The 14675-nt window shown below is 42.6% G+C and overlaps 1 protein-coding gene across 1 annotated transcript; it reads right to left on the bottom strand.

Annotated features, from left to right (window-relative positions):
* Positions 1 to 73: 73 nt before the first annotated feature.
* On the bottom strand, positions 74 to 13239 carry golga5 (golgin A5). Its single transcript, XM_004539960.3, has 13 exons — positions 13051 to 13239; positions 4441 to 5088; positions 2867 to 3064; positions 2551 to 2770; positions 2331 to 2454; positions 2032 to 2235; positions 1737 to 1907; positions 1519 to 1647; positions 1327 to 1425; positions 982 to 1201; positions 759 to 858; positions 599 to 662; positions 74 to 481 (listed from the first exon to the last, which is right to left on the bottom strand). The coding sequence occupies exons 2-13, from the start codon at positions 5078 to 5080 to the stop codon at positions 404 to 406; spliced, it is 2247 nt and encodes a 748-aa protein (XP_004540017.1). The 5' UTR covers positions 5081 to 5088; positions 13051 to 13239; the 3' UTR covers positions 74 to 403.
* Between the last annotated feature and the right edge of the window lie 1436 nt (positions 13240 to 14675).

The following is a 14675-nucleotide window of genomic DNA, read 5'->3' as shown; positions in this document are numbered from 1 at the left end:
TGTGCAGAAGATCTGTGAAGGTTCCATTTCTGTTGCTTTGTGGCTCAAACAATGTGACAGAGAAGAGCCAGTCTCTGTTTTTCCTTCTAATTCATTTATTAAAAGATTATTTTTTGTACATAGTGTTAAATACAATCTCTCAGAATTCTGAAACCAACACAGTTTTTGATTCATGTCCATTTAAAAGACCACCGAGACAATATCACTCTGTAATTACTTTAAAACTCAATGCTAACCATCTTGATTTGGAAACAATATAGAAGAAATTAGAGGAAATGTCTTTTAATTCATAGCATATTTGTGCAAAACAGGGAGAGGTCCCAGAGCCCATATTCCAGCAGCTTCCTTACATTAAAGGCCAATGAAAACATCTTTAAATACCCAACCATAAAACTCAGGCCTTCTATCTTCCATCAGGACGACCATGCATTTCTGGTGTGTAGGTCAGAAGAACAATCATGACCCACAGGTGCAGTACCGCCTGCAAAGAAAGAAAAAAGATCATGAATAAACTACAGATGTTACAGACCACTTTACCAGCTACTGAGCACTCTCTCATTGAACAAAGGGTTCATATCATTTCAATACTAACACTGACCATGTACAGGATGACAAAAACTCTGGCCATTGGGTAGCGCCTCAGAAAGATTCCCAGTCTTATGCTGTTAGAAATAAAAGTATTGGTCACAGTGAACAGTTTTTCACTTGTAAAACAATGGAACTGTTGCACAGTAAAACGGTGAACAGTGAAAGCTTACCTGAAGCGGTCAATTGTGCTGGCTGCCTTACGTACTTTTCCATACACTCCTGGACTGTCCTGGTCACTGAAGAGCACAGGTGTGTTTCTTTGTCTTGCCCCTGACAGTCCAAAACAGAGAAATGTAAATGCATATATTATATATTAGGGTTTTTTTAAATAAAACAACTGTTCAAAACAGGTCTCATTTACCAAAACAAAAAGAAAATGACAGCTTCTCCTACCTGCTCCCTCTAAACCGCTCATGTTGATTGCCGGCCCTCCACTTTGTCCTCCCTGAGTATTCTTCAGCTGCTGCTCCAAGCGCTCCAGCTGAAAGACGAGGGAGTTTTTTTCCGTGCCAAGAGCTTCCACCATTGTCTGCTTCTGGATCAGTGTCTCCGTCAGCTGGTGGAGCCGGTTCTCCAGCTCTGTTTGGCTGTTGCTGAGTGTCTTGTTGGTCAACTGCAAAAGGAAATTCATCAGAAATTATTATTCAGTGGTTTTAATAGACACAAAGCAAATGTTCCCTAAGTTCTGATCTGGGAAGGAGACTCCTCAATTTTTTTGTATAACTTTAAGGTACTGACCTGGTTCCTGAGTTTTTGGATTTCATCTTCTCTGTCTTTGATTCGACTCTGCAGAGTGGTTTTGGCTCGATGGTGTTCTTCCTCAAGGTACTGAAGCTCCTATAGGCACAAAGATTAAGTTAGTCAAAACAACAGCTTGTGCACAGCTTTTATCATTTTTAGCCTATTATTATTATTGTAACTCTCTTTTACCTGTTTGTAGCGCTCCACCTCAGCCTCTACCTCCTGCTTTGCTCTGTTCTGTAAGGTCTGCTGCTCCTGTAACTGCGCCTGCTGCTCCCTCCACGTCTCTGCCTCTGCCAGCGCCTGATTCTCCAAATCCTGTAAGCAAAAATTCAACCTCCACTGAATTACTGGCCTCTCTCGCTAGTAAGTAACTTTGCTTTTTCCTACTGCATATAGTATCTCACCTGTATTTCAGTCCTCAGAGTGAGAACTTGCCCCTGCAGTTTTTGGATCTCCTCCCTCTGCAGGTCCTTTTCATGACGTAGCTCCTCAAGCTCCAGAGCCATGGTCCCACTGCCGTCCAGGGTGTCTAGACCAGATCCCTCCTTCAGACTGCTGATCAACTTCTCTTTGGACTAAACAAACATTTAAAAGTATTAAATAAAAGTTCAAACATATAATAATGAGATTTACTCCACTTTACTCCAGGGTAAAGCTTTCAATGAAATCATTTTTCGGGAGAGCCTCCACAAGCCTTACTTGTAGGATGCGTGAAGCTTTTTGCTTATAGTCTTGTAACTCTTGCTTGGCAGACTCAGCTGCAGCTTTGGCACTTTTTAATTGGTGTTGGAAGTCGTCGACCTTGAACTTCTCCTCTGCTGCTCGCCGCTCAGCTGCAGTCACTGTTTCTGCAAGGGTTTGCCTCTCGGCCTCCAATTTAGAGAGCCGGCCAGCATATTCAGTCTACACAAGAACAGAGAGTTAAGTCTCATCATTTCCATATGACCAGTCTATATTTAACCGTTGTAAATACAGAAAATGAATGGCATCATGTGCACCTGCATCTGCCGGTAGCTGTCCTGTTCTCTTCTGAGCGCCAGTTCAGCCTCTCGCAGCCTCTCCTGTAAGGTTTCCAGAGCTTGGGACTGCATGCTGTTCCCTTCTGTGTGGTCTTGCATAATTCTAAAAAAATCAAACAAGACAAGAAAATGCTATCTAAATCAGTTCTTTATAAGTTTAGTGTAATTTCTATTTAAGACTTTGGCTCCAAAAGCATACTTTGACTTTTCCTTCTGTGCCTCCTCTAATGCAGCACTGCGGGATTTTAGAAGCTGATCGGCTTCATCGAGTCTGATTTTTAGGACTGCAAGCTGACCGTCTTTGGCTGAGAGAGCTTCTGTTAGGTCATCGACTTGTGACCGAAGTTCTCGTAACGTTCGGTCAGTCTGGGACTGCTCCGAGTTCCATTTGTCTGCACGTAGACGGGCCTGGTTTAGCTCTAAGAGAGAAAAAAACAAATTAAATCATAGGAAGAGGTGTAGCCAGGTGAATGTGTGCCATTTTCAGGTTTCAGTATTGGCTTTTTTTTGCTAACCATCTTGTAAGTCTTTTGCTCTCTGGATAACTGAAGCCATCTCTTGATTCAGGGAGGCCACCTCACTGCGCAGCAACTGGTTCTCTAGACGCAGGCTGGACAGGATCTGGTTCTGTGGTTCTTCTGTTGGTGGAGGAGGCTCTTGCCTGCTGGACTCCAGAGGGACAGCCAAGCTTGAGTCTGAACTCTCAGGTGTATCTGTGGTGGCCAGGCAAAATGGTAAATGGCCTGTATTTATATAGCGCTTTACTAGTCCCTAAGGACCCCAAAGCGCTTTACATATCCAGTCATCCACCCATTCACACACACATTCACACACTGGTGATGGCAAGCTACATTGTAGTCACAGCCACCCTGGGGCGCACTGACAGAGGCGAGGCTGCCGGACACTGGCGCCACCGGGCCCTCTGACCACCACCAGTAGGCAACGGGTGAAGTGTCTTGCCCAAGGACACAACGACCGAGACTGTCCAAGCCGGGGCTCGAACTGGCTTGGACAGTTACAAGAGTAAAGAGAAAACAGCATTTACAGATATAAGTGTGGTAGCTCTTATGTTATACTTCTAAACAGCAACAAACTGGCATAATAAAGCATTAATATAAAATTATCTTATTTCATACCATTGTACTTTAAGGTTCCCTGTCAAGTTTTGGACACCAAGTGGGTTAATTCTTTAGTGGGGCGTGGTAAATTTACCATTTTAAAAAGGAGTCCCACAAGGTTCAGTATTAGGTCCCATGTGGTTCATATTAACAATATTGCACCCTCTCTCTATAAGAAAATATACCATCCATCTTTATTCAGATGCTACAGTTCTGTACTGTATTAATAATATTCTTTACTCAGCCACTGAAATCCAACAGCAAGTCTTTCTAAATTGCAAGAACCACATAACTTGAAATTAGCTTTGAAAGCAAACAAGTTATCAAGAGCTTATGAGAGATTATGGAGACTATCTGTAAGTACACCTCTGACTCCATTCTTAAACCCCCTTAATTAATTTCAGCTCTTCAACCAAAGATTTACTAATAAAAACATTGATTCTTGTTTTTACTGGGTTTCATATAGAAAAAGCTGAGTTATGACTGTGGCACAGTAGTCACTGGTTTTCATTCACTTTCTTTAAAGACCTTTATTTTGTTGTAAAATATTTTTATCCCTTCAAGCAATTGACTATTTCAATATGCAATTACAAACCAGAATGTTCTTGAAGGTAACTTTTATCTTACCAAGTGACTAATTATTAGTTCCTTTTCATGTGTTTATTCACTCCATTTTCACTGTACTCTTTAAATCTTTGCAAATTAGAGCATGCTATCACTGATTTATTTAAACAAAGGCTGCTTTCATGTGCACCTGCACATAATTTTTCTCTCATAGTCATGAGAGCCTATCAGTAGAAGTAATGTGACAAAAATGCACTGATGCGCCAATAAAGGTGAAGAAGAAGTTTAAAAAAAAGTGTCTTAACTGTAAGCTGAAATTTTCTTCTCCTGTGAATAAAGTTTATTGTTTATAAAATGTTTGAGTGTTGTTAATTAGTCAGACAGTGCGCTGTTGGCTTTGCTCATACCTTGGCCTTGCTCTTTAGCAGAGTTCTCCTCTGTTTTGATGCTGTGAGCAGATAATGAGCTCATGCTTGAAGCTCTTGATACACCCCGGGTGGAAGGGGGTGTGGAGGGGACTGATGGGGTTGTATGAGAAGTGGTGGAAGCGGGAAATGTTGGGTTTTGGGCCTCTACCACTTTTACAAGGTCCTTTCTTGAATCTCTCCGATTGCTGACTTGAGGCTCAGAGCTATTCAGAAAATCAAAGAGCATGTCATCGTCCACATTCTGCTCACTCTTTTTGGGCCTCACAAACCCAGATGAAGTCTTGCCAGTGTTGGGGGCGCTGCTACCAGAGCCCAAGGGTGTACTGGTCACGTTGGCAGACCCAGCCAGCATGGTTGCATTAGATTTCTTGATGTTGCCAGCTGCAGCAGAGATGTAGCCCTGGGCATCATGAGAGGATGCATAGGTATGATGTGTCACAGCTGGGTTGGTCTTGTAACCTGCAGAGTTGTAGTCCGTTTTAGCAGTGGATTCTTCTCCATAGGCTATTGAGAAGGAGGAGGATTTTTCCTGTCCTTTACTCAGGGCAGTAGCAGCTCCCTGGTCCACTTTATTAAGGAAGTCTTCAGCTTTCCCAGCCAAGTCAGTAAACCAAGACATTTTGCAACCTAGCGATAGAGACAAACAGCAACATGTAAAGATTTATTTGACGGATAATATATTTATTTACTTTCCAAGTTCTTGGATTTCTATTTAACAACATAAGGAAGGTCAGTGGTGGAGTAACGGTCACTATGTCAATGACAGACGCTAAATCTAGACACGCAGTTTAACTGTAAATAGCATTTCACCTCCCCTCATCATTATCACCACTGAGATACCATCCAGTGAGGCCTTCAGTTTCGAAAGCTCAGGATACACTGCCTAACTGTACCTGTGCATGACAGAGCTACTTCTGGTGTGGCTACTATCAGCCCAGGTAACCATAGCAGATCTTCTGCCTTCATCCCCCTCTTTCTCTAAGGCTACGTTCACACTGCAAGTCTTAATGCCCAATTCCGATTTTTTGATCAAATCCGATTTTTTTGGTCTGCTTGTTCACACTACAAATAAAATGTGACAGCAAACACGCTCTAGTGTGAACCCTCAAAGCGGCCTGCATGGGCAAAAGAAGATGTCACACACAACGCTGTGATGGCATCAGCCACACAGGGGTAAATTAGTCCATTTTTCACTTTATTAGTTTGCTTTGCAGTTTTCTTCATTAATCATTTGGTTAAACCTAACACTGATATTATGAGGCGCGCACATAGTAACATTGTGTGGTTTTTCTAAAATGTTTTGTTATATTAATTATGTTTCTCTTTCTTTGAGTTACCTGGGTTTGGGCGGTGGCTGTTTCCTGTCTGGGCAAAAGGCGTGGCTGAGGACTCTGGGGACAAAATGCCTGCTCAGCAGGACCAACCATGGGCTTACCAGGAGCAGGGGTGTTTTAGGTTTAGTTGGGTTATTCTGTGCTTAGTTAATATTAGTGTGTGTTTTTGTTTTCCCCCCTATTGTGTTCAAATGGTTTGGCCAAATCATTATAAAAGCTACCCTCATGTGTCTTTTTAATTAGGTCAGTTTGTGAGTTAAGTTGTGTCTCACTTTGTTGTTTAAGTTTTTGGAAATTACTTTTTGTAGAGTTATATTTAGTTGACCTGTTTTATGGGCCTGCTAAGTATGGTTTTGAATTTTGTTAATTTTGGACTTTTTGAGGGTTAAAATAAAGAAAACCCTTTTTGAAGATATTTTTTGCTTGTGTCCTCTTTGCTTTGGCTGCTTGGTCCCTCACAATTGGTGGCAGCAGTGGGATCTGCCAGTTGAGGACACAGTATTTTTTTCTTTGAGGCTTTTTCACCCCCAGAAAAAAAAAAGAAAAATGCATCGTGGAGGAAAGGTGGAAAAGAAGAAAGGAGTAACTGTTCAGAAGGAAGCTGATGCTGAGGAGGAAATTGGAGTCTCTGAAATGGTGGAGAGCACTGAGGTTGAAGAAAGGGAGCCATCTCTGTCAGATCTGATGTCAATATTGCAAGCTCATATGGGTCAACAGGAGGCTCGGGAAGCAAGGCAAGAAGAGGTAACTGCACGACAAGAACAAAAATTCAAAGCATTGCAACATCAGTTTCAGCTTTTACAGTTAGAGGTGCAGTCCCGGACATCACCAGTACCAGAGCTACCATTACCTACCACAGAGTCACCAGAGTCAAGGGAGCTACCTCACATTCCTAGTTCTCCTCAAGCTCAAGCTGAATCCAGTCAGTCATTATCAGGTCAGTTTTCATTGCATGAACCCAGACTGGAAAAGTTGACTGATAGTGATGATATTGAGCATTTTTTGACTACATTTGAACGGATTGCCTTAGCATATCGTTGGGAAAAAACAGACTGGGTTTTTCGATTAATACCACTGCTAACGGGCAAGGCAAGAGGGGCATACGTTCATATGGATATTGATGACTCTCTCAGCTATGACAAAGTTAAAGCTGCAATTTTGTCCAAGTATGATGTTAACCCGGAGGCCTACAGGCAGCGATTCCGTTCACTGGAAGTCAGGCTTGATGAGAACCCTAAGGAGTTGTATGCTCGACTTAAAGATCTGTACGGGAAATGGATTCAGCCAAAAGGTAAAACGAACCAAGAAATTGGTGAAATAATCATCCTTGAACAATATTTGAGAATGTTGTCCCCTGAGCTACAGGTTTGGATTCGAGAGCACAATCCGTCTTCTGCAGCGAAGGCAGCTGAGCTGGCAGAAGTGTTTGTAGCTGCCAGGAGGAAAGGGCAACCTTGGACCTGTAATGCAAATAAAATGCCAAAGGAAGGCCCCAAATCAGCCCAGATGTATCATCAAAGGCCATTGTCAGCAGAAAAAACTCCTGTGGGTGAGAACCAGTTTGCTGGCAGACCATTAAAAAATTCAAAAAAGATTGTTTGTTACCTCTGTGGGTTAGAGGGCCACACAAAGCCAATGTGCCCAAAAACCTCAGCTAAGATGGTTCAAATGTGTTTCATGCCACGTTCACATGCTGAACATGGGCTCCAGTGTGACCAGACTGTTAAAATGATAAAAATTGAAGCTAATGGAACAACTTTAAGAGCTTTGCTTGATTCTGGCAGTTCTCGTACACTGATACACAGAGATTTTGTGCCCCCCAATATTGTCCGTGTCAGTGATACCATCCCCATTTGTTGTGTGCACGGAGATGAGAAGATGTACTCAACAGCTGACATGTACATTAAAGTGAATGGACAGACTTACCTTTTAAATGTTGGGGTGGTTGATAACCTGCCTTATTCAGCTATTCTGGGACGAGATTTTCCAGTGCTTTTTGATTTGTTGGAGTCAGACCAGAATCATCAATGCAATGTGGCTGTTACTAGAGCCCAAGCTCAAAAATCTAGTGAAACCTCAGAAGTTTTCAGTGCCTTGCCATTTTTTGATGAGGAATGGGAAGTTGCACTTGTGAAGCCTCGGAAAAGTCGCAGACAGAGGAGACAGGAGAAGTTCCAGCATACTATAGTACACCCAGAAATGCATACTGACCCAGACTTGCCTTTGGGACTTCAAATTCCTGGCAATATAATAGAGTTGCAAAAAACTGATCCTAGTTTAGCTTCCTGTTTTCAGCGAGCAATAGACAAGGACCAAGTAGAGGAGGCAGGCATTAACAAAAGTGACTATGTCTTGCAAAATGGCATACTTTACCATCAGATGGGCTCACTTCTGAAGCTAGTGGTCCCCCAAGAGGTTAGAGAAACTGTGCTTAATTTGGGACACTCTATTCCCTGGTCTGGCCACCTTGGTAAGCACAAAACCACAGCTCGTATTAAACAACATTTTTTCTGGCCTGGCCTCCATAGAGATGTAGCCTACTTCTGTAAGAGCTGTCCTCAGTGCCAGATGACATCCTCCAAAGTCCCTTCCAAAGCTCCACTCCAACCACTGCCTATTATTGGTACCCCATTTGAGCGCCTCGGAATGGATATTGTTGGACCTGTTGAGAAGAGTAAGTCAGGGAATCGCTATATGCTTGTAATCACTGATTACGCAACTAAATATCCAGAGGTCTTCCCACTGAAATCCATCAAGGCAAAATCAGTAGCTTTCTGCCTTGTACAGCTCTTCGCAAGAGTAGGGTTCCCACAGGAAATACTGACTGATCAGGGGAGTAACTTTATGTCCAACTTACTAAAACAGGTGTACAAGCTGCTGGGCATTAGAAGCCTGAGGACCACCCCATACCATCCTCAGACTGATGGGCTAACAGAACGGTTCAATCAGACTCTGAAGCAGATGCTCCGGAAGGTGGTAGATAAGAATGGTGCTGATTGGGATCAGTGGCTTCCTTATCTTCTCTTTGCCTACAGGGAAGTGCCACAAGCCTCCACTGGTTTCTCTCCGTTCGAACTTTTGTATGGGTATGAGGTACAAGGACCTCTAGCCCTCCTAAGAAACATCTGGGAGGGAGGCAAGGAAAAGATGGACTCTGTTAACATTGTTTCCTATGTTGTGCAGATGAGGGAGCGACTGCAGAAAATGAGTGAGCTTGCTCAGTCAAATATGACCAAAATCCAGCAGAAGCAGAAGTTTTGGTATGACCGAGCAGCTCGTCAGAGGTCTTTTAGTCCTGGACAAAAGGTGTTGGTGCTCCTCCCCACTGACAACAACAAGCTATTGGCTAAGTGGCAAGGGCCCTTTGAGGTTCAGAAGAAATTGGGGTCCACTACTTACCAAGTGTTCATCCCTGGAAAGCCATGCTCCAGCAGGGTTCTGCACATAAATCTATTGAAGGAATGGGCGCAGCGCCCTGAAAAGACAGCAGAGGTGATGCTCATAAGGGGTGTGCCAGAGGAAGAAGAGGTTGGTGAGCAATACTTGCCTTCTGCTGATGTGGTAGATTTTGACCTTAGTCATCTGCCAGATGATAAACAGCTTCAGGTGAGAGCTGCATGCAACTCTGAGGTGCTTCAAGTGAATCCTGGCCGAACAGATATTGTTGAGCATGACATTGTCATTAAAGAGGGCGTCGCAGTAAAGCGTTTGAGCTACAGGATCCCTGAACGTCTGCTAATATCCCTGAAGAAGGAAATCGACCTCATGTTGTCCTTGGGGATCATTGAGCCATCAAAGAGTGAGTGGTGTAATCCAGTGGTCCTGGTGCCAAAGAAGGATGAAAGCATGAGGTTCTGTATAGACTTCAGGTACCTAAACTCAATATCACTGTTTGATTCATACCCCACACCACGCATTGATGATTTGCTGGAACGGCTGGGGAAGGCAAAGTACTTGACCTGTGCAAGGGATATTGGCAGGTGCCACTAACAGAGCGATCAAAGAAGTTGACTGCCTTTCGAACACCTTGGGGTCTCTTCCAATTTACAGTGATGCCATTCGGGCTGCATGGGGCTCCAGCAACCTTTCAGAGATTAATGGACCAAGTACTGTGGTTTCTCAGATTTTGCATCTGCATATCTTGATGATATTGTCATCTACAGCACCACATGGGAGGAACACTTGGAACATCTGCATGCTGTCTTCGACCGTCTTGGCACTGCTGGGTTGACGGTGAACCCCTCTAAGTGTGTTTTTGCCTCTGCTGAGACTGCGTACCTGGGCCATGTGATCGGGAATGGGGTGATCAAGCCTCAGGTCAGTAAGATCCAAGCCATTGAGTCTTGTCCTCTCCCACAGACAAGGAAGCAACTAAGATCCTTTTTGGGCATGGCAGGCTTTTATCGTCGGTTCATACCACGATTCTCCACCAGGGCAGCTCTACTAACGGACTTGATAGGCATCAAGTGTCCTAATCAGATTAACTGGACAGAGGAGGCTATAGCAGCTTTCAAGGACATCAGTCAATCACTGAGTAGCGAACCAGTTTTGTACAGTCCAGACTTTAATGAGCACTTTTTCCTTCAAACGGATGCATCTCATAGGGGTCTGGGAGCAGTGCTACTTCAAGGTTTGGAAGGAGAACGTCATCCTGTTGCTTATATCAGCCGAAAGCTGTTCCCGAGAGAGGTTCGATATTCAACAGTGGAAAAGGAGGCCCTTGCAATCAAGTGGGCCCTTGATTCCTTCAGGTACTACCTTCTTGGAAGAGAATTCACCCTGGAGACGGATCACAGTGCACTTCAGTGGATGGAAAAGATGAAGGATAAGAACGGAAGGATCACAAGATGGTACCTTGCTCTGCAACCTTTCCGGTTTGTCATCAAGCACATTCCTGGGAAGAACAACGTTACCGCCGACTTCCTCTCTCGCTGTACCAGCGAGAGTCCTGAAGAGGGGGGGTGTGTGATGGCATCAGCCACACAGGGGTAAATTAGTCCATTTTTCACTTTATTAGTTTGCTTTGCAGTTTTCTTCATTAATCATTTGGTTAAACCTAACACTGATATTATGAGGCGCGCACATAGTAACATTGTGTGGTTTTTCTAAAATGTTTTGTTATATTAATTATGTTTCTCTTTCTTTGAGTTACCTGGGTTTGGGCGGTGGCTGTTTCCTGTCTGGGCAAAAGGCGTGGCTGAGGACTCTGGGGACAAAATGCCTGCTCAGCAGGACCAACCATGGGCTTACCAGGAGCAGGGGTGTTTTAGGTTTAGTTGGGTTATTCTGTGCTTAGTTAATATTAGTGTGTGTTTTTGTTTTCCCCCCTATTGTGTTCAAATGGTTTGGCCAAATCATTATAAAAGCTACCCTCATGTGTCTTTTTAATTAGGTCAGTTTGTGTTAAGTTGTGTCTCACTTTGTTGTTTAAGTTTTTGGAAATTACTTTTTGTAGAGTTATATTTAGTTGACCTGTTTTATGGGCCTGCTAAGTATGGTTTTGAATTTTGTTAATTTTGGACTTTTTGAGGGTTAAAATAAAGAAAACCCTTTTTGAAGATATTTTTTGCTTGTGTCCTCTTTGCTTTGGCTGCTTGGTCCCTCACAAACGCGCTCTGTTTAGACCCAGACCAAACAGTATTGTTTGACTGATGGACCTTAATATAAAGACTTGTTTTGGACTTTACATTTCCCAATTTTGCTTTAAGTTATAAAGTTATTTTATTATTTACATATGGCCTAATAATTATCCTTATTGCTGTTTTAGAGAGGAGCGGTGCTTCAAAGGATAGTTGCAGATTTCTGTCAGAATCTGCAGATTATACAGTACAAATAAAATGTTCACATTTCTCCAACGTTGTCTTCCCAACAGTTTCACTAACATCTACACTGGATGGCCAGGAAGCGTTCACATTGTCTTCTCGGGCGCTGATAATTGGCGTCTGTCTTGTTCAGTGACGTAAAAGACAGATTTAATGTCTGCCGGTCTGATTTTTAGGACTGCAAGCTGACCGTCTTTGGCTGAGAGAGCTTCTGTTAGGTCATCGACTTGTGACCGAAGTTCTCGTAACGTTCGGTCAGTCTGGGACTGTTCCGACATGACCATTAAAACAGCAGTCGCTTTCTAAAACATCGGATTCAGTATCACATGCGAAAGTGACCCAGGTCGGATTTGTGCTGTTCACACTGTCATACCATGATCGCATATGGGTCGCATAGGGTCAAAAAAGTCGGATTTGATGCGCTTCCGCCTGCAGTATGAACGTAGCCTAACAGTCTCCTCTGTTACATCACACCACTGTATGCCCTCCTTCATTAGATCTATAATTCTACTCTGATGTCTTCCTGTAGACTACAGGAAGAGCAGAGCAAACCCCCTCCCCCTGGCTGTCAACAAAGGCTGTGTAGAGAGGGTTTCTCAGAACCTTTATTGCTGACAACCTCACCTGGTCTGCTAACACAACAGCTGCAGGTAAGACAGCTCAGTGGCGCATTCGCTTAATAAGGTTCCTGAAGAATAACTGTCACGGATGAGAAACTACTTTTGGTAACACTGCAATATGCCAACTGCTTTGCAGCAGCTATACATGTTATCCACAGGGTTATAAAGACAACAGAAAAGATCAATGCCTGTGCTCTTCCCTTTCTCAAAGCAACTGCAAAAGCAAGAATCCACTCAAGAGGGTCAAAACAGCTCTCACCCTGGGCACTTGCTGTTTGACCTGTTGCCCTCTAGTAGGCACTACTGATCCAACAAAGCAAATGCAGGCAGTTTTGGGTTTTGTTTTTTTTAATCCAAGTGCATATTGTCCAAAATAAATGTGGCAATAAATGCATTCTGAGGATAGCATTGAAACTAGACAGGACCGAGCTAGATGGGAAGAAAAACTGCGAATTGATCCATATTAAATAAACAGGATCGCAGCAACAAATTGTAGACAGTTAAAGTTGGGACTCTTCCAGCTTTGTGAGCAGCCTCTCAAGTTCGACTCAGGACTAAAACGGTCCCTGCGACAAATGCTGCACAGCTAGCATGCTATAACAAAAAACTAAGCAGCGAAATTTAATCAGCTATAATTTTTAACGACACCACGCTTTTTTTTTGTAAAACGTAAATGAACAAATGGGGGGTTATTGGTTGTGTTTTAACTCTAACGTTATCGTAAAACGATGTAAACACAGTTGTTCAGGATCAACTCCATCAGTGCTGCGGCTAACAGGCTAGCTGGCTGTTAAAGGAAACATTTAAAGGTACCGTTTGACAAGAGGTATCAGTCTCAGGGTGTCTCCAGTCACCTGGCTGCCGCCGAGGTTAAACAGATCAGAGTGAAAGAATAAAACTGCTTGGAAAACGAAGTCAAATATCATCATCTGTCAAGGAGGATGTTGGTGATCCTCTCAATACGTGGACCAGGAAGCGCTGCAAATAAGGACCCGACAACAGAGCGCCCTGAGAAAAGCCTGATCGAAAATTAACCAACGGTGTTTCCAAAGCGCAGAACTCACCTCTGTTAAGGACTTTACTTTACTGTAAATAAAAATAAATTAATGGAGAACAACAACAACAGCAACAATAATACTAAGAAGAAGGAGGCGGAGGAGAAGACCTGACCAACTGGTAAGTTGTTTACTGTATTTTTTAAAGAAAATTAAACATAGTTTTTAAGTTTAAATATGATCCTATTTTAATTAATATTCGGATAAACACGTATAAAGTACTCATCTTTGGATAAAAGCTTGCCGTTTGAAACAAATGAAGCTAAACACTGGGAAAACTACTATAAAATAAAAAATAAGAAATAAATTACAGACTATGGCCAGAGTACTTTATTTTGTTAAGACAATCGAGATATTATTGAAGTGCAGACTTTCAGTTTTATTTCAAGGGGTTTACCAAAAGTTTTATCAATTTTGTAGATTGTACCTCATTTTCAGAAGACCAAAAGTATTTAAGATATTAAAAAATAATTGCTTGTTTGTTTGTTTGCTTTAGTCCACTAACCTTAATTATGGAACACATGGACGTTGCCAAGTAGATGTTCTGCTAACCCTTTACTACTGTCACCTTCCAGTCCTTGTGACACTTTCCGTATTCAGTTTTTAATTTTTTTTGCTGTATGCAGCTGTATGGGTTGCCTGTGAAGGTTCTCAGTCATCCAGGTCATAGTAGTCTAAGGAGCTTGGAAAGAAAAGCCTCTGGACTTCTTTATGTTTCTTCAAGACGTTTCACCTCTCAACTGAGAAGCTTCTTCAGTTCTAAGACCAATTGGTGGAGAGTCCCTTTGAGCTATTATCCATTTGCACTATGAAGCACTGTTCAATGAGTTTGGGAGTATTTGGCTGAATCTGAGCAGAGAATATAGGTCTGTAGACTGTACATTTCATCCTGCTACTTCTATCAGCAGTCACATCATCAGTAACAACTAGTGACCCGGTTCCACTGACAGCCACACAGGCATATGCTGTAATATTATTTCCATTACATTGGATGCGGTATGGTTCAGCTGTTTCTGTGCTTCTTCGTACTTTTCTCTCCCATCATTCAAGTGCAAGTTCTTCTTGGTTTCATCTGTTCAAAGATTTTTTTTCTCAGAACTGCACATTTGAGGGTTTTCTGGCAAACTAATCTGTCCTTCTTGTTCCTGAGTGTAATCAGTGTTATTGTAAACCTTCTCTATACATCTCCTAAATGTAGATCTTGACAATGATATGCCTACCTGCTTGAGAGTGTTCTCAACTTGGTTAGATGTTAAGTTTTTCATCTTAACCATGGATATAATTCTTTTACCGTGCCCTTTAGCTGTCTTGTTTTTTTTGGGCCATTTAATGTTGCTGAGCTGCCCAGTGCATTCATACCTTTTAAGAATTTACCAGAATGTT

This window comes from Maylandia zebra, linkage group LG19 (assembly GCF_041146795.1).
Source record: "Maylandia zebra isolate NMK-2024a linkage group LG19, Mzebra_GT3a, whole genome shotgun sequence".
In the NCBI taxonomy this organism is placed as follows: Eukaryota; Metazoa; Chordata; class Actinopteri; order Cichliformes; family Cichlidae; genus Maylandia; species Maylandia zebra.
Note: the sequence above shows the minus strand (reverse complement) of the source record. Positions and strands in the feature narration are given on the sequence as shown.

What these genes read in the sequence shown, in the direction of transcription:
- golga5 (XM_004539960.3), bottom strand. Translation starts at nt 5,080, where the DNA reads ATGTCTTGGTTTACTGACTTGGCTGGGAAAGCTGAAGACTTCCTTAAT. An exon ending in AAGCTTCACGCATCCTACAA is followed by an intron (nt 1,908 to 2,031) that starts GTAAGGCTTGTG and finishes ATGTTTGTTTAG; the next exon opens with TCCAAAGAGAAGTTGATCAG. An exon ending in AGCACAATTGACCGCTTCAG is followed by an intron (nt 663 to 758) that starts GTAAGCTTTCAC and finishes TATTTCTAACAG; the next exon opens with CATAAGACTGGGAATCTTTC.